Source organism: Diceros bicornis, chromosome 14 (genome assembly GCF_020826845.1).
Source record: "Diceros bicornis minor isolate mBicDic1 chromosome 14, mDicBic1.mat.cur, whole genome shotgun sequence".
NCBI lineage: Eukaryota > Metazoa > Chordata > Mammalia > Perissodactyla > Rhinocerotidae > Diceros > Diceros bicornis.
Window position 1 is genome coordinate 49,576,268 of NC_080753.1, and position 26,964 is coordinate 49,603,231.

The 26,964-nt window shown below is 39.0% G+C and overlaps 1 protein-coding gene across 5 annotated transcripts in view; it reads left to right on the plus strand.

Moving 5' to 3' along the window:
• Positions 1 to 26,964, plus strand: part of KIF13A (kinesin family member 13A) — a 201,406-nt gene that overhangs the window by 124,378 nt on the left and 50,064 nt on the right. For all 5 annotated transcript variants that reach the window (XM_058555190.1, XM_058555192.1, XM_058555191.1 and 2 more), the window contains 8 exons: positions 2,071 to 2,158; positions 3,699 to 3,833; positions 4,524 to 4,636; positions 14,172 to 14,283; positions 14,660 to 14,872; positions 17,109 to 17,219; positions 18,661 to 18,795; positions 21,303 to 21,433. In XM_058555190.1, coding sequence (XP_058411173.1) covers positions 2,071 to 2,158; positions 3,699 to 3,833; positions 4,524 to 4,636; positions 14,172 to 14,283; positions 14,660 to 14,872; positions 17,109 to 17,219; positions 18,661 to 18,795; positions 21,303 to 21,433 — 1,038 coding nt within the window. The remainder of the gene's footprint in view (positions 1 to 2,070; positions 2,159 to 3,698; positions 3,834 to 4,523; positions 4,637 to 14,171; positions 14,284 to 14,659; positions 14,873 to 17,108; positions 17,220 to 18,660; positions 18,796 to 21,302; positions 21,434 to 26,964) is intronic.

A 26,964-nucleotide genomic window follows, 5' to 3' on the forward strand; every position in this document is an offset into this window, starting at 1 on the left:
GGCCCTGAGCTAACATCTATTGCCAATCCTCCTCCTTTTTTTCCCTTTTTCTCTCCAAAGCCCCAGTAGACAATTGTATGTCATAGTTGCACATCCTTCTAGTTGCTGTATGTGGGATGTCGCCTCAGCATGGCTGGACAAGCGGTGCATCGGTGCACGCCCAGGACCCAAACCTGGGCCGCCAGTAGCGTAGAGCACGCACCTAACCACTAAGCCACAGGGCCGGCCCAGTGTCTTGAATTGTTTATGCAACATAATGAATACTTTCTCATGTCATTAAAAAATATTTTTAAATGCTTTTAGCAGCTATATAATCAAAGGTATAATCAAAGATATAAGATCAAAATTATGGGTGGCAAGGAAGGGACCCAATCACAGGAAATGTTTATATTTACTTTAAAGTTGTTAACTATTTAATGCATATGAGAGACCATTTATAATACATGTAAGATATAAAGAATAGTAAAATCAATGACTGCCCTACTCACCGTTTGGCTTAATAAATGGAACAGCCCATTCCATTCCCTACCCCTCCCCAAGGTAACTACTATTATGAATTTTATATTTCTCATTATCCTCCTTTTTAGAGTTTATACATAATTTTGCACAATTTCCAACTTTGTGTAATGGCATCATAGTGTATGTGTCCTTTGATGACTTGCTGTTTTTCCCGTCAATGATTCATTCGTTCTGATATATGAAGTAATAATGCATTAATTTTTATGGCTCTTTAGTATTCCATTCTATGATTATTCCATAATTTATTTATCCCACCTCCTGTCATTTGTGTGGTTTCTACTTTTTACCACTACAGTGCTGCTCTAAGCACCCTTGTACAGTTCTCCTGGTATGCAAGTGCAGGAGTTTCTAGGGAATACACCTAGGGGTGGAATTGTGGGTCCCAGTATACTGAATCTTCAACTTTATTAAGCACTGCCAAACTGTTTTCCAAAGTGGTTGTACCACTTTACACTCCCACCAGCAGTGTACAAGAATTCCAGATGTTAGACATCATCACAAGCACTTGATATTGTGCTAGATTTACTGTTTTTGCTCATGAATAGCGTTAAAGAATCTCTGGTTATGCAAGTGAAGTGAGCTGAGTTCTGGATCTTGTGCATTAGAGTAGCTCTCTTGAGGACCTGCATTTAGTCTGCCCCTGTTTAGTGCAGCAGAATTGCTCCTTGTCACACTGAATTCCTCATTCTTAAAGTTAGTATAACCTACTTTTGTTAGGGTTATTGTAAGATTAAGTCGGTGCTAAGACTTTTGGAAGCACTCAGTGATTCTTAGTTCCTTTTTTCCATGCTAAGCATTGACTCTCGATTTGAAAGGTGTTTAATACCTGATGCCATGAAAAAGGTGACCTACACCATATGGTCATAATATATGTAGCTTTGCTTTTAATCTCAATTATTTATTGAGAAGCTATTCAAATGGGTCCCAAACCAGGTTTGCCATTTAAAAATTCCAAAGAGCCCTAAAGTCATCACAGCAGAGCCAATTCTAAATATGGGATACATATAAGTAACTACAAACAATTGCTGTATTGTAATATCACCTTCTGTATAAAATTGTCAACACAGAAGCAGCATAAATCAATGCAGACTTGCAAACGTAAAAGTGAAACACTTTAATTTTGTTCACTACTTGGTCAAAACTTTAAGACATTATTTACTGAGAATGTACATATTTATAAAATAGCCTTAAGGTTAAATTCAGTTCTGGCATGTTCTTTGCTTCTGTTTCCTTTTTTTTTTCTCCTATGTGAAACTGAAGTTCATCTACTAAAGCAGCTTAGCCTAACCTAGTATTCTGTGTGCGTGCTGTTTTGTTTGGGAGTAGAAATAGAATTTTTTAAATAGTAAGTTACTTTAAATAGAATTCAGAGTATAAAAGCATTTCTCATAAGGAATGCTGTTTTCCTAATCCAAATAAAGTAGCTTTTAGTATATTTTTTGATAATTAAAAAATTTCTTTTGGAATTGCAATATTAGTTTCTGAGTACTTAGAAAGATAAAAAAGCTTCCAAGTTTGGTTTGATTCATTCCTTTTTCCTTCCTCCCAAAGGAGTAGACAGTCTCTGAAAGTTCGAGAGCATAAAGTTTTGGGACCATATGTAGATGGTTTGTCCCAACTGGCTGTCACTAGCTTTGAGGTAAGTGTCATTTTTTGAAAATGTCATTAAAAAAGTGGCAGTAAATCAAAGTGTGTAAGTAATGTTGAATATATTTTTACGTGCATGCCCTAGAGCATGTTAATACCATTCATGATCTCAGAAACCCAGTATCAACACCTCCAAACACCTCCAAACCCAGTATCAAACACCTCCAAACAAAGGGCTTATAATCACACTCTGCAGCCTACTTTGTTGTGAAGGTTTTACACTGTGGCCCAACGTTGTGCAGTTGCTGTATATTTTCACTGATACCACTCTGTTGAAACTGCTCTCCCTAATGTTGCCAGTCATGTCCTTCTAGACAAATCTGGACAAATGTAAACAGTATTTGGTAGTTAATTCAACCTTTTCTCTTTGACAGGATCTCCTGCCTTAGTTCTCATTACTTTTCACTCTTCTGGCTCTTTTATTTTTCTGAATCCCTCCTCTCTCCATTGGCTGGCCTGTTTCCTTTTCCTACTCCTTGATTTTTATGCCTTCTTATGTCCTGACTGGATATTTTGCCCTTATTTTTATTGTCATCTCTTTGGAAATCTGATAAAACAAACTGCTCTCTGTTGCTGAAGAATGCCAGTGAATGAATGATAGACAGCCCTACACTTAGTTGTGCCTCTCTGTGTTGTGGCTGTGCCACCATCACCTCAGACTCAGGATAACTAAAATTAACATGTGAGGTAACTCTCTAGCCATTTAAATGAAGACATTTTTAGTGGGGGTCAAATCAGAAATATAGAGTGCAGTCATCACTTTAGAAACACTGAAATTCTGAAATGAATGGAGACTCGCTCTGGCATAAAGGTGCTAAGTCAGCACTTTTGCTAAGGGGCCTGGTTCATAGCCCTCTGTGGTTGGGGTCAGTGTCCATCTCATCCTGTCACTTATTAGTAAGAGCTAGGGAGCTTGTGATTTGCATCCCAGCTCCACCTCTTACTAGATGTGGGAAAAGTTATTTGACCTCCATGAACTTCAGTGTCCTTGTGTGTAACATCAGGAAAATACTTCTTTATAAGGTTCATTCATCAAACATTGTATAAGAGTCCATAGGTTCCAGGTCTTCTAAGGCAGGTGTACAAAGATGAATAAGGAACATTCCCTGTCCTTGGAGAGTCACAGTGTTGGAGGAGGGAGGCAAATAAGCAGGCAGTAGTAGCTATACAGAGTACAAGTTAAACACGGGAGAGTTAGAATAAAATAAGGTAACTGCCATTATTGAGTATCTGCAGTGCTCAATAAATATTAGCTCTTCTCTCCCCTAGGAACTGCAAAGGAAAAAATAGCTACTTAGCAGACAAAGAAGACAATTGTGAGATGGAAAGAATGGGAGAAGTGTCTCGTACACTAGAAAGCAGTGAGGGAGGTGGAAGCTCAAACCAAGCTCAACGGAGGAGAGGCAGGGAGGTTTTTATGGAAGGGTGGTAACGAATGCATCAGAGGGATCATAATGAATACATACATCTGGTGGGCAGGACTGTGTTGTTGTGTTTCTGCTTATAATGTTTTCCTTCTGCTTTGCCTCTAGGATATTGAGTCATTGATGTCTGAGGGAAATAAGTCTCGGACAGTAGCTGCAACCAACATGAATGAAGAAAGTAGCCGCTCCCATGCTGTGTTCAACATCATAATCACACAGACGCTTTACGACCTGCAGTCTGGGGTGAGGGGTTGGGTAGAACCTTTGTACGAGAACTCAAGATATCTACAGTGGCGAAGTGTTTCGTGGCTGGATTCAGTTGCTGAGAATTTTATGCCACCTCTTCTGCTTACTAGATGAGCTATTTTTCTTAAATTATTTAATTTGTTAGATCTTCCTTTATGTATAACTTTTTTTAAAAAATTGGATTTCTTGTGTAAACTGCCTAAAGAGTGTGATGATGTCACCATACAGCTTTTAATATGTATCTTTTCATACTGAAATTCTCCTAAAAACAACTAAGTCTACCTCATCGTCATTAAGGGATATTAAAGAGGAAACCACAACATTTAGCCTAAAGAACACTTTTTTAAAAGAAGAGAAATTTGATCTGAATATGCAGGAATCTTCATGTCCTACTGTTTCCTCATAGACACATAAAATCTCCAGCCTTCTGACTATATTCTGGAAAGCCAAGTGTACTTGCATCCCAGCTGCAAATAAAATGCTACGTTACCATAACAGTTTCAATTTTGACTACAAAATTGCTAGTCCAAATAACTTCTCTTGTCCTTTAAAATCTTCCTGAGAAGTTTGCCTTGTTGTAGCAGGATGGCTACTCAGTTACTCTCAGTTATAGTGCTGACGTATATGTAGGTATCTGTGTGTTTTTTGCTTCATGTGTGTTGTTTCTCTTTTGTTTCCTACAACCAGAACTCGGGAGAGAAAGTCAGTAAGGTCAGCTTGGTAGACCTGGCGGGTAGCGAAAGAGTGTCTAAAACGGGAGCCGCCGGAGAGCGACTGAAAGAAGGCAGCAACATCAACAAGTAAGGTGGCCATGCGATTCCAGAGTTGAACCGGAGTTTCCATCTGGCTTCTTGTGTGTCTGGGGGAACTTGTTGTGTTATAAGGGGTCAAATGGTTCAGAGTCTATGTAGCTTTAGTCAACTGGGTTGAAGAAAGACAACCGCCTGCCTCTATTGAGATGCATGAAATTTATTTAGGTAAAGCTACATGGTGCAGCCCTGCCCAAACATTGTACAAACACTTCATGTATCATTGTATATAATGTAGTCTTGGGTAAATGCAAATCACAATTTTGTGAATGAAATCATATGTTAAATTGACTTGAGGAGCTTACTCTGGAAAGAAAATGTGGTTTGAATTCTTTTGTAAGGCTAATACTGTTTCAACATCAATACCTCAAAAAAAATTGAATGATTATTAAATAACTGCCTTATGAAATCTCACTATTGGCCTTGAGTGCCTATGGTGTGCCCAGTGATGCAGCGAAGGCTGAAAGAGAGCAGAGTGGCGCAGGATGTGTAGGAGTTTGCCAAGTAGACAAAGGAGATAGAAGCATTTCATGTGGAAAGTGCAGCAGAGGCACAGACAAATGAAGGACCTGTTCTTTGCAGTAGTGCCGTATCCCACGATTGCTCCTGATATGCAAGAGGAAGTCTCTGCTTTCCAACATGAGAGGGAGCAGGGATTGCATTTAAGGGTGCGCACTCAAGCAAGGCTGCTTGGACTTAATCCTGCCTCCACCACTTACTAGATATACCTGTGTGTCAGGGGCAAGTGATTTCACCTCCCTGTGCTTAATTTTTCTCATCTGTAAAAGGAGGATAATATTACCTACTTCATAGAATTGTTGGGGATTAAAGGCTCATAATGTGTTTAGAACAATGCCTGGCACGTAATATGCACTGAACAAATATTAATTGTTGTAGCTATTTTTATAATCTGTATAAACAGCATAATCATTATCATTATTCCAAATTCAGCAGAAAGTAGTTTAGTTTGTAGTTGTAATATTTTTCTGTTGGGACATAATAACTTGGGATTCTGTTTAGGACAGAAAGTGACAAGAGGTAATATATTCAGGAACATGTTTGTGCTTCTTGCATTTTAAAATGATATTAGCACATTATAATTTTAATATACAAAAGTTTAAAATTATAAGTAAAATATCCCCTCTATCAGATGGACACAGCTGCACTCACTGCAAAGGCTGCTGCTCTAGGGAGTTAATCTTCCAGTCATCCTGTCTCCTGCTCTCACAACAAAGGATTTTGCTATAATTCATGACAAAGCATTGTAGGAGCCCAGGCTGGTACTACAGCTCTGCATTCCAAAATGAGCTCAAGAACCAGGATGGGAAACAGAAATGAGAGTTTAAGGGAGCAGGTACCAAAGAAAAGATTGTCACTCCTCCTGGAGATTTGTTTATTGGTGCTGAACCATGCCAGTCCTTGGCCTACTGGCTGGGCTTGTGGGAAAACACTGGAAATTCTGTGCTGTGAATTTGTGGGAATTTAGAGTGTGGCTGGCCTTGATATGTAATGATCACTAACTTTTATTGACCTCTTATTATGTGCCAGGCACTATTCTGAATATTCTATATGTAATAACTCATCTGATCCTCACATCAGCATTGTGAGATGGACCTGTTATCCCATTTTACAGATGAGGAAACCAAGGCAGAGAGTGGTTAAGGTCCCAAAGGTCACAAAGCTCTAAGATGGTGCCAGAGGTCTGCACAGCTATCTTAGAGATCTTCGTAGCAGTGAGAGGCTGACAATCCCTTACTTACAATTCCAAAATCCAGAATGCTGTGAAAGCCAAGTGCTTTTCTTTTTTCTTCACAGCTCACTTGTTGGTATATTCTCACCTGAATTCTCGTGAGGCTATCTCTAGTCTTTATCTACATTTATAGTCTTGATTTTCTCATTTAGCATGGCCCTTCGGAAGTTGAGCTGTAGAAATGTTAATATACCTTGCTATGGGGTGCTGTCCCAGATCCCACTGGTGATCCTGTATAGTGTATGCACCAAACTTCCTAAAGTCCAAAATATTCTGAATTTCGAGATACATGTGGCGCCGAGGATTTCAGATAAGAGATATGGACTTGCTCTTTTTTGATCCACTTATCAAATATATGTTGAACGCTGGGTGTAAGACCACAGGGATGGGTCACATGGGACCCTGGCCTCGGGAAGTTCAAGGTCCAGTGGGGAAGGAAGACCTTTGGAGAGGTGGCATTAATACATTAAGTGACATAGAAACTTATACACAGGATGCAGTGGGAACAGGAGTGACAACACAGCTGAAGGTTCAGGGAGGGCTTCCCAGAGGAGATACTGGAGTTTCTTTACAGAAACTAGCTGTCTGACCTTTCTGTGCCTTAGTTTCCTCAGCTGTAAAATGTGGATGAGGCAACAACCCTATGAGTAGGGCTGTTACGAGGATTAAATTAGTTACTATTTGTAAAGTGCTTAGGACAGTGCCTAGCACTTAGGAAGCTCTATATAAGTGTGAACTAATAAAATAAATCGTAAATTGACACTGCTGCCTGATAGTTCCACAAATGGCTTTTTGAGCCTTAAAATCATTGCCCAGTTGAGTGCTAAAATTAAAGAAATCTCTGACATCTTTCCTAAGCTTTCTCTCGGCCTCCTGTTTGGGCTTCCGTTGATGGGACATTAATAATCCTCTTAAGCAGACCTGTCAGGGACTTCACACAGACGTTAGTGTCTGCTTAATGGGCTGTGGATTTAGGAGCTTCATCTCTCCTTAAGCTCTTAAGAGCTTTAAAGCACACATTATTCCTTCATTTGGAGAGCTGAGGCAGTATGTGGCTGCACAGCCATGGCCTGTTCAGGGCTGGGGAGGTATAGGTCGTCTGTAGACCATCTTCACAGGGGAAAACATCTGCAAAATCAGTCTGCTGCTCCGCCTGTCTACTGAGGGTAGAATGAGGAAGCCTTTCCCTGCTGCCGGAGGCTGGCTGGTTCAGCTTCTATGAGAACTCATTTAGATCATGGAACACTCTCTCTCTCTCTTACCCCCTGGGAGTATCATTGAAAGTAGTTCCATTTTATTCTCAGCAGTGGCAAGTCCTTAAATGTATCAACAGTGTTCATCCAATGGGTATCATTCTCAGTCTCATTTCCATTTCAGTTACCGTGGTTAATAATAAAGTATATACTAAACATTTCTAAAAGTGGGTTCTACTGAACACTTGTTCTGGGGATTTAATATATGTTACTCCTAGGATTCTGTCATGTAATTTATGTCGTAATAACTTATAAGCATAATGTTTCTATTGTTTCATGTGACTCGATCCTCCTTTTTTTCTTCTTCGGTGCTTTCCATGACTCTTGTTCATTTCCCCTCAGAAACCTCACTTAAATATGAGTACTGCCTAAATGACCAAACATGAACTTGTACCTAGGCAGAATAAAAATGACCTGCTCTGTCCATTATTCAAGGGCGGGCAGGGGTCCTTGTTAATTTACCACTTGTACATTGCAGGGTCCACATATGTGAAAAAAAGATCTGAATAAATGTCTTTGCATCTAACATGAGAGACCCACAAAGGAAGGGCAAAAATCTGCTCCTTGGGTTGCTGCAGCCACATCTTTTAGGGCATGTGACATTGTTACCTCAGTGTTTCCCAAAGCATTTTTGTGAAATACTGGTTCCTCAAGTGGCTCTGGGAAGAAAAGGATCCCTGGACAAATAATTTTGAGAAAGCCTACTTATAAAACCTTACTTTGGAGATTTACAGTGCTAAACACTCTGAGAAGTCCTGCAGTAGTGAATCCCATATAACTTGATCACTCCCTGAACTTGTATGTTGACAGAATTCTAGGTATAACGTATTATTAAAATCTCCAGAACAAATGTTCAAAAGAACCTGTTTTTAGAAATCTTAGTATATACTTTTTTATTATACCACAGGAATTGAAATGGAAATGAGACTGGGGATGATACTTGTTAGGTGAACATTATTTGAGTTTAATGATTTGGATCAGCCACTGGAAAATGGTGATGAATGGAAATGAGGCCCGTACTAGGGATAATGGTTTTCTTTCCTCTCCTGTCATGTGATGGTACTGTTCTTTCCCCGTATTTTGCCACACATATTCTCTGCATTTCTCCTTTACTGTTAGGAGTAAGGACTTACTGGGGAAGCATACTAAATTAAAATCCACTAACTTCATCGTCTTTGAACTAATTCTTTTTTTATAGATTTTTTTTTAAATTTTTTTTATTTTCCCCCCAAAGCCCCAGTAGATAGTTGTATGTCATAGCTGCACATCCTTCTAGTTGCTGTATGTGGGACGCGGCCTTAGCATGGCCGGAGAAGCGTCAGTGTGCGCCCGGGATCCGAACCCGGGCTGCCGGCAGCGGAGCGTGGGCACCCAACCGCTAAGCCACGGGGCCGGCCCTGAACTAATTCTTTAAAAGCCAAGGGTTGCATTCTGCTGTAAGCAATGGAAACCAGCTACAGAGACAACCAAATGATGTGTTTATTTTCCTCACTCAAGAAGTCCAGAAGCTGGTACGGCACCTCAGAAATGCTGTCAGGCACACAGCCCTACTAACCTTAGTGTGTGTTCATGTCGTTCTCATGACCTCAAGATGGCTCCTCCATTCCAGACATTCTGTCCATATCTGTGTTCCAGACAAGAATGGGAAAGGAGGAAGGCGAAGGACCACTGGCTTCTGTCAGCTAAATATGTACCTTTTCTATCAGGAGGACAATAGCTTTCTTGGAAGCCCCTCCCAGTACTGTCTCCCTGCATCTCATTGGCCAGAACGGCGTTTCATGGCTTCCCGGAGCTGCAGAGGACTCTGAAAAGTGGAATTTTTAGCCGGGCAATGTGCTTCACAATAAAATCAGGGTTTTTGTTAGCCAGTAAGAAGGGAACAATGGATATTGGACCAGCGTTCGCAGAGTGTACTAAAACCATTATTGAATTAGTCCTTTTTAGAAAGAAGTCCGTGTTCTGTTCTTCAGTGTATTCTAGACTCAGTTTCACTCAGCAGATGCTTAGTGAGTGCTTTCTACAAGCCAGGCACAATAATTGCACAGTGGAATATGTATAGCCTAGAATGGTCACTGCCTTCAAGTTGATCACAATATAAGTAGAAAGAGATAGACAAATACATATACAGCTTAATAAAGGTTAATAAGTACTAATGATCTTAGAAAAAGATCATTGGAAAAATAGATAATATATTTGAAATCCATTCTAGAGAGGGCAGATAACTCACATCACATCATATCCACTCCTAAGGGAAGGCATCTGGTGGTTAGGGTTTTAAGAGAAGCTATGTAGGTTGGAGGAAGGTATAGAAAAGCAAAAAAAAAAAAAAAAAAGTTTGAATTATGACTATTGTCTTTTCATTGATTGTATTTATTGGAGCAACTTTTATTTTGTTTTTGATCCTCCCAAGTTTTATTTCTTTTTGATCTGAATTCTCCATTGTTATAAATAGGTAGATTTTTGAAAATTCCAATCTTAAAATATGGGTATCTGTTTATAAATGTTTTCCCCTAGCCTAACTTCCTTCCTATCCACTCAGCCCCTCCCCATTCTTCTTCCCACCCAACCTAAGAACTTGTGATAAGAGATTTAAAGATTAGGAGCTTCTCCTAAGCTTACCATCTCCACCTCCAGTAGGTTCAGGGAAGGAGCAGTGCTTTGGTAGAATTAGAAAGATCCCTGGAATAACTTTTTCAGCCCTTAAAATTGGCAAAAAAAAAACCTCCTACCCTCTTCTGGACACCTGTAAGCTGCCCGTTTGCCTCCAGCATGAGAAGACAGTGCCAGCAAGATCCATAATTAGTGATTTTGTTGTATTTTTAAGTCCCCCGGGCATAAAATTCTCATTAACATTTGTAAGCCTATTGTTCAACTTGCACACATTGAACTTTCGAACAGTTTTTGGGATTTTAGAAGCCCCTGGATCATTGCGTCTGAGTGGAAGCTAGAAGGGAGGGATGGCATGGAGTCCTCGTCACTGGGTGAGCTGGTTATGTCTCACTCATTGTGGAGTGCCACTCACCCTGCAATTCATTTCTTTTTGTTCCAAGGAAACTGTAATAGGTTTAGATAAAGTTCTTGTTTTGAATATGGGCACACTAATAAGTAAACAGGTGTGGCTTCTACTGATGGTAAGCTTCTCTAACTGAATAAGCTATAGAGCAAAGTACACACTGAGACTGGAGTCGTATAATCATTTCTGTCCAGCTCCACCCCTCAGCTGAGTCTGACACTTATGTGCTGTACTGGGCTCGCAGAGTGCACATCATACAGTGGACACTGATCACACTCTGTCACCTGTTCCCTTTTTCTCTCAAAGCACTAATTTGATTTTATGTATCATTGTTTAAGAGTACTAGAAACTTTCCCTTTTTACTCCCTACACTGTCAAATTAGAAAATATAAGCAGTTGCCACAAGACGGCCTAAAATCTTGTCTCGATGATGAAAAATCCATGACAACCCCAAAATGTGTTTTGATGTGAAGGATCACTGTTAACCTTAAAGTTGCTAATACTAACTTTTGAGTCACTGGGCTTTTTATAGTTTGTATGAGTTAAAAGTATTCTGCTACATTTGGGTAATAAAAATCTGGGATAGTTCAAAGAATTGTTTCCAACTGAAAATTTTATTTCAATAGTTGCAAAATGTGAAAAATGCCCTATATTTTATATTAAAGCAGAAATGTGTTTTTGCCTTATATTGAACTCCTACTTTCCTCTGTTTCTTACATATCACACACAATTTTCTTTCTGAAAATTATTACCTTTGGGAGCGGTGATTGGAACTTGCTGAATTTTTTTTAAATAGCTGTATTGAGAAATAATTCCATACCATATAGTTTATCATTTTAAAGTATATAATTCAGTAGCTTTATTATATTCAAAGTTGTGCAACCATCACCACATTCTAATTTTAAAACGTTTTCATCACCCCCAAAAGAAACCTTATGTCCAAGTCATTCCCCATTTACCCCACACCCTGCCCTAGGCAACCACTACCTCTGTCTCTATAGATTTGCCTGTTCTGGATATTTCCTATAAATGGAATCAAATAATCTGGGGCTGTATTATTTTCCTAGTGTTTTCATAGAAGATTACCACAAACTGGGTCACTTGAAAGAACAAAAATTTATTTTCTTACAGTTTTGGAGGTCAGAAGTCCAAAATCAAGGAATCAGTGGGATTTGTTCCTTCTTGGGGCCTCAGAGGGAAAATGTATTCCATGCACCTCTCCTGGCTACTGGTGGTTGCTGGCATTCCTTGGCTTGTAGATGCATCACTCCAATCTCTGTCTCTATCTTCACATGGTGTTTTCCTTGTGTGTCTTCACGTGGCCTTCTTGTAAGGATGCCAGTCACTGGATTAGAGCTCTCCCTGAGCCAATATGATCTCATTGGCTCTTAAGAGATCTCATTGGATCTCTTAACTAATTACAACTGCAAGGACACTATTTCCAAATAAGGTCACATTCCAAGGTTCTAGTGGGCATGAATTTTAGGGGGACACTATTCAACCCAGGACAGTAGCTTTTCATGTTTGCTTTCTTTCAATTAGCATAATTTTTCAAGGTTCATCCATGTTGTAGCATGTATCAGAACTTCATTCCTCTTTTATGGCCAAATAATATTCCGTTGTGGGGACATACCACATTTTATTCATCCCTTCATCGTTTGATGGACATTTGGGTTGTTTCCACATTGTGAATATGCTGCTATGAAAATTCGTGTACAAGTTTTTGTGTGGACATATGTTTTCATTTCTCTTGGATTGGATTTAACTTTTAAATCTGTCAATTACAGTGTACATGTTTATTTCACTTTGCAGTAATGGCTGTTAGTTAATGAAAATTCTCATTCATTTTCTGCCTCTTGAATTTGCTTTGTATTTCAGTGACTTTTCAGTGACTCACGTTTCGGGAATTACGTTTTGTGGGAAATATGCTTTCTTTCCTTTCAACTCATTTAATGGAAATCTACTGTTAATATTAGAAAAAAAGCTGTCTAGTCTTTAACTTGCTAACCTCTGGTTCCTTGCTGATTTGTGCCCTTGTTTTGGATAAATTAAGTAGTAACATTTGATTTTTTTAACCTATTTAGAAAGGATTTTCTCTTTGTGATGTCATGTAGCCTTCCTTGCAGTCCTGTGAGATCGCTTGAGGCTCCTGTTTTCTGGCTGCTAAACTTGGGATCTAGTTGATTTCCTTTTAGAAGAGCAATTGGGACTTAACTGTGACACAGGAGGATGTCCTTCATGCCTCAGTACCACACATCTGTTGTTTCTGTCGCACTCTTTTTGCCAGGCGCAGAGAGCGTGTATTAAGCACCAGGGAAGGCTCGTTAGCCTAGGCCAGTGCTTCTCAAACTCTGGCCTGCCTCTGAATCACCTGGAGGGCTTGTTAAAGCGCAGATTGCTGTGTCCCACTCTAATAAGTGTCTGATTCAGTAGGTCTGAGGTGGGGCCTGAGAATGTGCATTTCTGACAAGGTCCAAGGGATGCTGATGCTCCTGGTCCCAGCACTACATTTTGAGAATCATTGGTGCAGACAACTAAATGTATTTAACATTTTGGGTATTGTTCGACCAGGCTTCTCAAAATTTAATGTGCGTATGAATGACCTGGAGATACCTTTAACTGGCTCTGATTCAGGAGGCCTGGGGAGGCTTCTGAGGTTGTAGGTTTCTAACTAGCTCTCAGGTGATGCCGGTGCTGCTGTGTAGCAGGAGTTGAAAGAGTAGCTGTACAGTTTTTCTACAACTGTAATAAGTCTACATTGAAATAAACTTGCCAGCTTTAAGCAGATGAACAGGATATATCTTGTAATGTGTAGTGGAAGGGGGCTTAGCAAGTTACAGGGTTATTCTGGGAAACAGAGTCAGAGGCCAGAATGGTCCACATTAGACCCAAAGAGTAAATAAATGGTTCAGACTTTTAACATAATATTTGGAGTAAGTTAAAATTCTCCAGTATGATTTCTTGAATGTAGGTTTCTAGGTTCTGAAATGTATGTTTCACAGGTGCTGTGACTGAACAGAATAGATTCTTACAGGGATTCTAAATGCATTCTTTTAAATTAATGGAGTTTTGGGGGCCGGCCCCATGGCGTAGCGGGTCAGTGCGTGCGCTCCGCTCCTGGCGTCCCGGGTTTGGATTCCGGGCGCGCACCAACGCACCGCTTGTCAGGCCATGCTGTGCGGCATCCCATATAAAGTAGAAGAAGATGGGCACGGATGTGAGCCCAGGGCCAGTCTTCCTCAGCAAAAGGAGGAAGATTGGCATGAATGTTAGCTCAGGGCTGATCTTCCTCACAAAAAAATAAATAAATAATATTTCTAAAAAAAAATAAATTAATGGAGTTTTTGTTTTTATTTTTCTCTGCTTCTTGACAAATTAATGTAGACTTGATTATATCAACTTTAGGGCCTTATTCTGCATATTTTATACTTATTACCTATAAGGATTATTGTTTTATGAAAACAAAATAGACATTCCATAAAACTGATTTTTAATTTTTTCTCTTGGCAGATCGCTTACAACCTTAGGATTGGTTATATCATCGCTGGCTGACCAGGCAGCTGGCAAGGGTAAAAACAAATTTGTGCCTTATCGAGATTCAGTCCTCACTTGGCTTCTTAAGGTAATTCATTGTTCTAGTGTTTCCAACAACAGATTGGCTCTTTCAGAGGTGACAGCTGAAGAGTGTGTGCAAAGCTAACCGAAAATACAGCAAACTCTTGACCATACTATTATCCTAATTCTTAGGAATGCAGAATGAAAACTTGTTTCTATTGCCTTTTTTTCCATTATAATGCTGTTTGAAGGTATTATTCCTTATTGTGAATAGAGAAACTACATTTTATCTTGTCATGAAATTATTTTTGAAATACAAACTCATTTCCACGTCATGTTTCCTTCACAGAGAATGTCATACATGCACGTTTACTGCTTTGGTCATACGTGTTGTGTGTGGAATGGGCCTAGTTTCTTAAGATGCTATTTGAAATATTTTGCAGGACAATTTGGGGGGCAACAGCCAGACCTCTATGATAGCCACCATTAGCCCAGCAGCAGACAACTATGAAGAAACCCTCTCCACGTTACGATATGCAGATCGAGCCAAGAGGATCGTCAACCATGCCATTGTGAATGAGGATCCCAACGCAAAAGTCATCCGGGAACTGCGGGAGGAAGTGGAGAAACTGAGAGAGCAACTCTCGCAGGCTGAGGTAAAATCAGCCTGGTGCTCCCTGTTTTTGAAGTTCCGTTGTGGTAGCTGAGTGCTGAGGCCGTGTTTGCTTGCAGTTTTAGGTCTTCTTGGTGTGGTTCAACATTTCTGTATTGATTGGCATCTGCTAAGTGTTGTGAAGACAACATGAGTAATACAAGACTTTTGTCCTAGGCACTTACAGACCAGGAAGCAGACAAGACAGAATTGCTGCTACTGCCTAATTGTTTGCCTCAGTAAACCAGTTGGTCTTTGAGCACAGATCTCTTCCAGTGTGAAATCCTAAGAAGCAAGTGTTTTGTTTTTATTTACGTTGTAGACTATGTTTCCAAAGGGCCTTGCCGTTTTCGGAGAAGTTAGTTGTGTGTCCTCTCCTTGTTAAGTCCTGGAAGACAGTGTGATGAAGGATAGTTAAACATTAGGAATAATTCAGAAATCTCCTTTTATTTTTTCATTTTTACCAGCTCCTGGCAGGAAATAAAATCAATAATTTTGCATTGTTACCATCTTTCTTTGGCTTTACCCAGACTTTAATAATCACGCCCTCTTCCAAATAGCTGTTGCTTTATGCAGGTTACTGGACAAGGTGCTGTCTCATTTGACATAGGTAATGGGACTGAGATGGAGATGAAGTGCCCTAGCTTAAGTCACATGCTTCCACAGACCAGGACTTGGGTGTGTACCGAAGGCTTCTAAGTTCACATTCCTTCATACCACTGTCTTCTGAACCTACTTTAGTTGGGAGAGTATTCAGTGTGGGGGAAAAAAAAAGGTAATAGCCATTATTTATTGAGCACTTGTGTACCAGGCACTGTTTAAATACTTTTTATCTATCAGCTTATCTAATCAAAAAAGTAATCAACAGGAGATTAAAACAAACAAACAAGAAGGAGTGAAGGCAGAAGGGATCCGAATACTCCATTAATTGGTGATCCTGGCAGTTATAACTGTCTACGTGTCTTTCTCTTCTTCCAGGCTAAGGGCTTCTATAGTTCAGGAAGCTGTGTTTTATTACTTTTTTTCATCCCTGACCCCTAGTGTAGCATTGATACTAGAAAGCACTTAACACAATACACCTTACACATCATAAGTGCTCAATAAATCTTGCTATTTTTTGTCATTATTATAATCATCATTCAGTGCATCAAGCACAATTTTTTTATTGGTTCCAAGAAGGGTAGCAAAACACCTGAAAAATCAAAATGCTGATAAACTTTGAAGAGAGTCGTGATCCTAGGAGGAAAGGGTAATGGTTCTGGAATATGTTTATAGGTGGACGATATATTTCTTTCCTCTTGTCTCTGAATCTGCATTTCTACTGTGACCATATGATCTAGGCCAGATGGCTAGAACAGTGTCTGGCCAAAGTAAAGAGAAGAGGAACCACAGCAGGTTCACCTAGAATTTTCATGTGTGTCCCGTGTACCCAGCACTAAATGTCCCTCTCAGGCTCTGTGAACACTGTAGACTCAGGCATACTCAGCAGGCCTCCAGGTCATCACCACTCCAGCTTCTTTTCCAAGCTCTACCATCTTTCTTGTTCATAGGGTTATACTGGAGAGAGGCTCTTGTTACTTTGGGGTGTCAAAGCATATCATTGCCAAGTACAGGCCTCCCCAGATTTTTTAAGCTGCATATTTCTGCTTCTAGGCCCCTTAGTTATTCTCACTGAGCAAACTCAGAGGGAAATTATTGCTCTTTCAACCAGATGACCTGCTTCTAAGTGAGTAGTAAATATGCTAAGTTTATCACCATCAATAAGAAAAGTAGTTTAAAGGGCCCAGATTCAAATTTTAAAATAAATGAGAAGAATCTTCACCTTTCCTGGTAGGTTAATATAACTGGAGTGCATTTATTAGTGATGTGCGTTGATCTCTGTCTTATTGAAAAAGAAATCTGCTTAAGTAACCTTTTTTCCTACTCCTCTATTTTGAGGATGAACTTTAGCATCTTTTAGGTCTTTAAATGTGAAATTTACGTTTGATGGATAAAATTACCCTGTAATGATTTGTATCAATTTAATTCAGGGCACTAGTATTTCTTTTTCTCCTTTAAATAGTAGCAGCCATGTATTCTTACATTTCATTTGATTAATAAAGGTCTAAAACCCATCCTGACAGCGTTAACTTGTTTCCATCAGACTGTTGGTAACTGCTTAAGAAGGACAATAAGTGCTTGTCTTGTTGATAATGGTGAAAAAAATCAGAAAATCAGATCGCTGTGGTTTCATTTTAAAGGCTATGAAGGCCCCTGAACTGAAGGAGAAGCTTGAAGAGTCTGAAAAGCTGATAAAAGAACTAACGGTGACATGGGAAGAGAAGCTAAGGAAAACAGAAGAAATTGCACAGGTAACTTGATAATTTAGGCCTAAAACATTGTGATTCTTTTTCATTTGCCGTCTTTTTTGTATAGTCATTTGTCATCCTCAGAAAGTCTTTTGAGAACCTCTTTCTGCTGAGCTAGAGACTGCGAAGATCAGTTTTAGACACTAACTTTGTGTCTTTCGTTAACTATAATTTGGTCCGTTTAATTGCTAAAAGTGTTGGAGAATACTGAACAGGCATGGTACAGGAAATACCTTTAATATTTCCTGCTTTTCATATTTAAACAAAAATCTGTTTTGTGATTTTTAGATCACTTGGCAAATAATGTGGCTACCTGATTGGCAGAGAGTTTGTTAACATATAGCATATCATAGTTTTTTTAGTGTATTTGATTTCTTGGGCTTGTTAGAAAATGCTGTATGAACTTTACTTGAGGTAAAATATAAAGCAAGGACTAATTCTATGTGAATGTGTCTCATGAATGTGTGTGTGTGTGTGTGTGTGTATAATGAATCTCTACACTCTGCATTTCATAAACATTTTAATCTCATTGACCACTAGTAAATATTGAACCATCCCAATCAAGTAGCTTGAAAGTAGTAATGGGACCTAGTCTAGCCTTCTGCTTATGTGTTTTTTGTAGATATCGTTCACACACACGCACACCCCCCAACTTCCTAGCCCTCTTACATTGCTTTATGTTTCTTCCTCGCGCTCAGCATCATTGGAAATTCTATATTTTAGTTGTCTATTTTTTTATGATCTATCCCCTTCCACTAGAATATGTTTTCATGAAAGAAGGGACTTTGTTTTGTTTGCTGTTGTATTCCCAGCCCTAGATCAGTACCTAACACGTGAATATTTCTTGAATAAATGAATGAATTCAAAGCCTTCTGCAACAGGGGCCCAATCTGTTCTTCCAGCCCCACCTCCTACTGCTTTCCCACATTTATTAGGAGTTCTTGGCACCTGAAATCATCCTGTATGCCCAGATGATTTCTGTGCTTTCCTATGCCCTTCCCCTAGAACACTCTGCCCTCTTCTTGTGACTCCCCCATTTCTTCCTGTTGAAATTCTTCTTATGCTTCAAGAATCATCTTAAATGTATTCTCTTCCTGAAGCCTGTCCTCATCTCTTAACCCATCATGATCTCACTCCTTTAAAGCCCCGCACACGTTGTTCCTCTCCAGTGGCTCAGGGCTCTCCTCTCTTGATTCCAGATATGTGGTCTTATCCTCTCTACTAGACCGTAAGCCCCTAAGTGCAAGATGGTGTCTGGGTTCACCCTGGTGCCCCTATAACACTGACATGCATTTTAGGCTCTTAGTAAACTTGGTTGAGCTGAGTAGAATGTGTCATTTCATTGGCATTGTCCCCAGAAATAGTGACTTAAACTTTCCATGGATACATCTTGTGAATAGAGCAACAAATAGAGTTCCCTGCTGTTGTCTGTTTTGGTGCGCAGGAGAGACAACGACAACTTGAAAGTATGGGGATTTCCCTGGAGACATCTGGTATCAAGGTGGGGGATGACAAGTGCTACTTAGTCAACCTGAACGCAGACCCTGCTCTCAATGAACTTCTGGTTTATTATTTAAAGGTAAGAGATTATATAAATAGATAGTTGTAATCCTGAATCATTCGTGTACGATTCCCAAGTGAATCCAGGTGCCTGTCTCCATGATTTTGCTTTTTGTATCCAGCTTAGCCCTCATTAAAAGTAAGAGGATTGATAGTACAGTGTGGTTACCGTTGAGAGTGAAAACCAGCTATTTTGTGTTACCCTGGGCCTGTGCATTTCGGGCTGATTTCCTGTGCAAGTATCAATGGGGCATAAGTGGGCAACTGAGGGTGTCAGGGAGGTCCCTGGCTATGTGACAAGGATTCTGAGAATCTCTGGGTTCAGCCACAAAGACCCTGAGAAGCTATGGAGAGTCACCATTATGCTTCTGAGTAATTCTTTGGAGATCTCAAGATCAACACAAGCCTAAAGCAGACCCTTGTGGTAGATTAGACAGCTTGAGTTCTCCCACATCCATCCCTTCTAAACCTGCATCCTCAGGAAGTAACTTTTGGCCCCATAATCACCCTTCAAGTGTGGAGATGGGATGCGACCTTTTGGATTTGGCACTTTGGCCTCAGGGCATGCCACTGACCATACTGGATAGCTTGTTGCAGCAGTACTCAAACTTTCTAGCTTCAGGACACACGCACACTCTTAAAAAGTATTGAGGACTCCAGAGAACTTTTGTATATCTGGGTTATATCTGTGTATATTTACTGTATTTGATCCTAAAACTGAGAACATTTGAAAATAGAGACATGTAAGTATACCGTCCATTAATCTTCAGAGCTACGACATCATCACACATGGTGTTGCCTCTGGAAAACCCCACTGTACACTTGTGATAAAATGAGAGACAAAGGCAAATAACACCTTAGTATTTTTGTTAAAGTAGTTTTGACCTCGAGCTTCTTGAAAGGTTCTCAGAGACCCCAGGGGTTCTCAGACCACACTTTTAGAAATGCTGGCTTATTTTGTTAAGTGAGAAATAAGACATCTGTTTGAAATAGGGCACCTGATTGACATTGATCTGGGGCACCCCAGCTGATTTAGGGCACTCAGCTGACCATCAGGGCATTTTAAATCATACACAGACACACAATTGCTGAGTTATGGTAGTCATAGTGTTTAGTAAGTATTGTGGATTGGGGACCTGGGGACTTGAAGGCAGCTTATATACACTGTCCCTACACCTAAGTCTCTAAGTGCAGAGGTATTACCCACTTGCCAAAGGTTAAACAAGCTCCTTTTTAAGAATTCTAATCTGCGTAATGAATATACAAAATGCAATGGAGAATAAGGTAGAATTGAAGCAAGGAGCCTCGGTCTTCCATCCTTTTTATTCTACTTTTTCCAGTGACATAAATATGGCACAAATCGCCCTGACTTGTTGAGAGTCCACTCATGGGCTTAAGATCTGTTCATTTAGGAAATGATTAAGGGGTAAGGAATCGTTTCTGAAATCTTAATTTTGAAAGACCAAGCCTTCTACTTTCTCTGTTGAATAAGGAAATATTATTAGCACAGCAATTAAATGATTTTTAGAGTAATAGAAAAAACAAAGGAGATGAGAAGTAGACTGAATCACCAGGAGTCACAGTCCTCCTATATCTGAGGTTTGAGGTACTTAAAATCACACTCATCTGTACACTGTGTGACCCACAGGCTTCAGTACTCTATGTAATATTGGTATTAGAATTAAAATGCTTTTTTGCACATTTTAAAAGTTATGTATTTGAAAATATGACTTTCAGGCTGGCCCCATGGCTTAGCAGTTAAGTGCACACACTCCGCTACTGGCGGCCCGGGTTCAGATCCCGGCACGCACCGACGCACCGCCTCTCCGGCCATGCTGAGGCCGCATCTCACATACAGCAACTAGAAGGATGTGCAACTATGACATACAACTATCTACTGGGGCTTTGGGGGGAAAAAAAGGAGGAGGATTGGCAATAGATGTTAGCTCAGAGCCTGTCTTCCTCAGCAAAAAGAGGAGGATTAGCATGGATGTTAGCTCAGGGCTGATCTTCCTCACAAAAAAAAAAAAAAATGAAAATATGACTTTCTATGAAACTGCTTTTAGTGGTTCTTTACCTTACATAGCTGTTTTCAAAGCACTTTTGCTGTTCACTCAGGTGATCCTTAAAAGGATCTTGTTAAATAGATCAAATAGATGATATTGTCTTGGTTTTGCAAAAAAAGAAACCAAGGCTTAGAGAGTGAAATGACTTACCTGTGGCCACATAAATAGTAAGTGGTCGAGTCAGAGTTCTATCAGGTCCAATTTCCTTATATTTTAAAACAATATCTAATCACTGTTGATCAGCGTTGGTTTTTTTTTTTTGAATGTTTAAATATTTTTTAAAATTTAGTGTGTTAAGGTGAGCTTTTGACTTATAATGCTCCAAATATCTTGCATCTCTCATCTGATTCATTTAATATTGTCATGCTTATGCTGTTGGATTATTCACTGATTGTAATAAATTTTTGTTGAGTTACAAGTACATGTGGATTTTTTTCTTTCTTTGATAATCTGTTACTAGGACCATACCAGGGTGGGTGCAGATACCTCCCAAGACATCCAGCTGTTTGGAATAGGAATTCAGCCTGAGCACTGTGAGATTGATATTGCATCTGATGGAGAGGTCTCTCTTACTCCAAAAGAAAATGCAAGGTAAGAAGAGTAAATGGCTACTTACCATTCCTTGTGTGCCGTATTTTCAGAAGACTGCCCCTTTCGGTCTACTTGCTTCAATTATAGCAAAGTCAGGGCTACACTGGGTCCTCAGGGATTTACTTTCTAATTGTGGAGAACAGGATAGCAACATTTAGGAGCACCAGCTTTGGAGTGGGCTGATTCTACCTTGACTGGTGGGGTGATTTTGGGTAAGATACTTCTTTTGTCTAAACTTCAGTTTCCTCATGTGGTAAATGGGGCTAATAGGAGACAAAACATATAAATCACTTGGCTCAGTCCCTGACACATAAATGTTGAATCATGTTAGTTGTTGTTACTCAGTTACTGCATTGTGTAAAGACCAGTTAATCCCATAACTCCACTGTATGAAAAGTTCCTAAACCAGGCTATAATATGTAAAAATTTGAGAATTGACAGGATAATATATTTACTTTGTAATTTCTACTAATCGATGTAAAAGTATTAAATAATCAGGTATAAAGTTTAAATGAAGTCCTATGACAATATCCATTAACACAAAAACATTGTAATTCAGAACACTCATTTTTATGAGAAAAACTACATTCATTTTAAATTCTGTTAATATCTGCCATATAGATTTCTAAGTGATGAAAAACTAAGAATAACAATAGTAGCATACATGATTCATGAAAGTTTGTAGGTCTTGTGTTACAGTGATATAATTAAGATAGTTAGTGGTGAAATGATACTATTCCTTGATTTTTACTTATTCCGAGTTCAAATAGTCTTTAGCCTTATCCTGCATCCCCCTACATTAGAAGCTCTGGATTTTTTTTTTTTCATACTTTTTCTTTTTTTCCAGCTTTATTGAGATATAATGACAAAATTACATTTTTAAAATATACATGATGATTTGATTATATTCTCTTCTAACACTATATCTAAAAATGATTTTAATCAGCGAATTTGCTCATACTCAACTCCAATTCCATGTTTTTTTATTGTACTCTTCTTTCTTCCCCACCCTGTCCAATCTCTTTCTTTCCTGGAACCCAGGGTAGTAGTCCATTCATTCAGTATACTTTGCTCCAGGCTCTGTCCTGGGAATTCCCAAGTATAGGAACTCAAAGCATTTTGGAGGAGAATGTAAAGAAACAACAATTATTGTACAGGAAGATAAGTGCTCCTTCTAAAGTGATCTTTATAATCTGCAAATCTGATCACTATGGAAGCTGGAGGGGGGGACGTTTACAGAACTGGAGGTGGGGGGATCAGTTAGGATATTTATTATGATATTGTTATGGGACCACAGCAAGCGGCAATAGAAGAGAAGAACAGAATGTATTCGAGAATTATTTGAAAGTCAGCAAGATGTAGTCATGTGCTTACAGACAGGGTGGGGACTCAGTAAAGGAAAAGGAGAAGTCAGCAATGATTACAGGTTTCTGTCTTGGGAGACGAGTTAAACAGTGATGCTACTAAACCAAAATAAGGAATACACAAGGAGGAACGGCTTTGAAGGATAATAGGCAGTGAGTGATGATGAGTTCAGTTTGGGGTACTTTGAATTTAAGGTGTCCTTGGGATATTGATGTGGAGATATCATTTGAACATTGGATTTAGGGCTGTGAAACTACACTAAAGATATAGAATTGGGCATTATCAGTGTTGCCTGTCTTGAAAGTAGGTCTAGATTGTAGTGAAAGGATTAAACCAGTATTTTAGGGATGTTCTAACAATAGTCCATGAAGGATGCTGAGACAAGGGGGCCAGAGAAGCAAGAGAGGTAACAGCAGGACACAGTGATGGATGCCAAGGGAAGAGAAAATTTTAAGGAAGAAGAGGTCGAAATAGAAACTAAAAAACTTTTATTGGATGTAGCAATTAGGAAGACACTAGCAACCTTGGGACATTTAGATACCATGTAGTTGTGGATATGGAAGGAAAAATACAAAGAAGAGAGAATGGGAGGTTAGGAAGTGGACTGAGAATCTTGGTTGCGAAGATGGAAATGGAATTAAGAACATAAGAGAGAGACATGGGTTTAAGAGACAGTCATTATTTCATTAAATCTATCCTCAGGTCCACTTATTCTTTCTTTAGTCATGTCTTACCTGCTGCTTATTCTGTTGAGTTTTTAATTTCAGTGTCTCTATTTTTTTTCCATTTTAGTAACTTTATTGAATTGCCGAGGAACGTAACAACAGCCAGATTTGACACATTAAATGGGGATGTTTAAAGAACAAAATTAATATGTGATATTGTTTCTCATTTTATTTATTTATTTATTTATTTTATTTCAGGTATAATTGACGTAACATATTAGTTTCAGGTGTACAGCACATAGTTACAGAATTTTTTTCCTTATGATGAGAACATTTAAGATCTACTCTCTTAGCAATTTTCAAATAATGTAGAATAGTATTATTAGCTGTAGTTGCCGTGCTGTACATTAAATCCTCATGTCTTATTTATTTTATAACTGGAAGTTTGTACTTTTTGACTCTCTTCACCCATTTCACCCACCCCCCCCCCCCCTATTTCTCATTTGTAGAAGTTCAGGAAGTCCTTTTTTAGGTATGCCTAGTTTCTATTGGTAGAGTCTTGTTTTTACTTCATTGTATGCCTTTAATAATTTTATTTTTACTTATTTTGTTGTCTTTATTTGAAAATTCTGTTCTCTGAAGTTGTTGGGACTTTAATCCAACCGTTTGTTGTGTCTGCTGATAACTTTGCTTCCTAAAGCAATTCGTGGTTTCTTAGATGCGCTCCTTTTCAGCAGAAGTTTATCTGTAGGAGTCTTGTGGCCTGGGTGAGGGAACATAAATTCCTGCAAAGAGGTTTTATATTTGCTTCTTCCAAGCACCCCAAGCATGTGTCCAATTAGAAATTGCTTTTTATGCTAATTTCTTGGCTTGGGTACATTACCAAACCAGGCAGTTTCTATAACTTTTTCCTTTTTATGTTATTGTAATAAGAACATACTGTAAACAGCAAAGTGATCTGTTTATATATGTGTTCAAGGGTGTGTGTGTGTGTGTGTGTGTGTGTGTGTGTGTGTGTGTATGTACACCTACATGGGAGGTCCTCTAAAGATACATATTATCACAAATATTGGCAATAAGTATAAGAGGCAAAACTTATTGTATTCCTCTCTCATTTGCTCTGGAACTGTTTTTAGTTTTATTCTATAATAACACTGCCCAATAGAACTTTCTGAGATAACGTAAAGGTTCTCTGTCTGCTAAGATCATTTTAGTAGCCAGGAGCAAGATGGTACTATTGAGCCTTGAAATACGGCTAGTGAGAATGAGGAACTGAATTTTTTTTTAAATCATAATTCATAGTTTAAAATAATAAAGGACACTGGGTGACGCATTTCTATTATTGATCATACTGCTATTCCTAGAATTTCTGGAGGGCTTTTTAGATACTTTGGTAAACAATGGCCAAATATTTTTTCATGAAAAGTGACTAATAGATTTTTTTAGGTAGAAGAGATAAGTATTCTATAAAACTTTTCATCATCCTTTTGGCAAAAATGTGTATATATGCGTACGTATATATGTACGTAGACACCCACATACGTGTAGATTCTGATCTCTTTTTTCCATTTTGCAGATGAGTAAATCAGTCCATCGTTCCAAGTAGAGAGGACACAGACTTTTGAAGCTTGAGTTAAACAATGTCGAGAGTCATTTTGATGGGCAGGAATAAAGGGAACATGTTAGTGTAAGATATACACACCAAAGTTTTATCATGTTTATGTATGACAGATCAAAAATATTTAAGATGGCATTTCCAGGGATTTTTTATTAATAAAAACTTAGCCAGCAGACTCAAAATCTTGCTGAGAAGGAGTGATTATTTTTATATGTGCGTTCTATGTATTCCGTAACTCTGAGCTTTAGTCCTACAAAGATTAGGAGCCAGATAAAAGATTACATGGGAAAAATAACACTGAAAAAGTAAAACTCTAAATAATAGTCATTATTTTTCTCCGCCAAACTTCATGTGATAGTCCTTTAGCAAATTAAACTTTAATTAACTAGCTAATTAATGAATTCTTCCCCTAATATTTTGTTTTTAAATACCAACAAAACCTCTTTTTTAAGTGAAGGAAATATTTATAAGAAGACTAAAATTGTCAGGACTAAGAATTCTAGAGGATGTTTCCTTTCCCCCTAAAAGATGTCACAGTGACTGTGCTTTGTGTCAAAAGATCAGTTGATGAGATCTAATAAGCAGGAAGCCCTGCGGAATCTTTTGCAGTGGGTCACTCAGGCTGCTGACCTCACAGCCCCTAGGTAGCCAGTAAGCTGTAGCAGAGTTGCAGTGTAAGGAAAACTGCACTGTTGAAAGACCACCTCCAAATGGCACTGGGCAGGGTTGCTCCTTCCGGATTTGTTTCAGACAAGTCCAAGATGCATAGGCCAACAGAAACTCAGACACAGGGTGCTCATCATTTATGGTGTGATATACACAGTATCAGTATATATCAGTATACAGCATAACAAAGACTGTCAGAGATGTCTCCCTCTCACCACCCCCATCTGTTTGTTTTGTTTTCATAACTTGTTTTGGTAGCTCTTTGGGATTTAAACCTGATATTCTTTTTATGTTTTCTCCACGTCTTTATTATGGAAAATTTCAAACATATAAAAATAGAAAGGATAATATAACAAATCCCCATATATCCATCATCTTGCTTCAAAAATGTGCACCTCGGGCTGGCCCCGTGGCTTAGCAGTTAAGTGCTCGCGCTCCGCTGCTGGCGGCCTGGGTTCGGATCCCAGGCACGCACCAACGTACCGCTTCTCCAGCCACGCTGAGGCCGCGTCCCACATACAGCAACTAGAAGGATGTGCAGCTATGACATACAACTATCTACTGGGGCTTTGGGGGGAAAAAAAATGTGCACCTCATAGATAATTTTGTTTCATTTATATGCCCTCCATAGCTCCTCCTCTCTCCCCTCTGGGTTATTTTATATATTCCAGATGTTATAACTCTGCATCCATAAATATCTCAGCTTGTATCTCTAAAAGACAAGTATTCTTAAACATAGCTTCAATACTGTTGCACCTAAAATAATTAACAATAATTTCTTATTAATCATCATATATCCAGTCAGTGTTCAGATTTCCCCAGTTGTCTCATAAATGTTCTTTTTCAGTTGTTTCTTGAAATCAGTATCCAAATAAGATTCAACCATTGTCATTGGTTGTTATGTTTCTTGGGTATCTTTTAGCCTATGAGATCCTCACTTTATCCCCCTTGTCCTTGCATTTTGTTTGTTGAAGATGCCTAGTTGTTGGTCCTAAAGTTTCCTGTAGTGAGCATTTTGCTCATTGCGTACCTTGACGTCATCTAGCATCTTCCATTGCCCTCTGTGTTTCCTAAAGTGTTATTTATAGACACTTGATCAGATGCAGCTCAAATTTTGACAAGAACATTCCATAGGTGGTGGTGTTTGTCTGTCTCCTACAGGAGCATGTCATGTCAGGTTGTCTGTCTTTGAGGGATATTGGCAGCCCTTGATCATC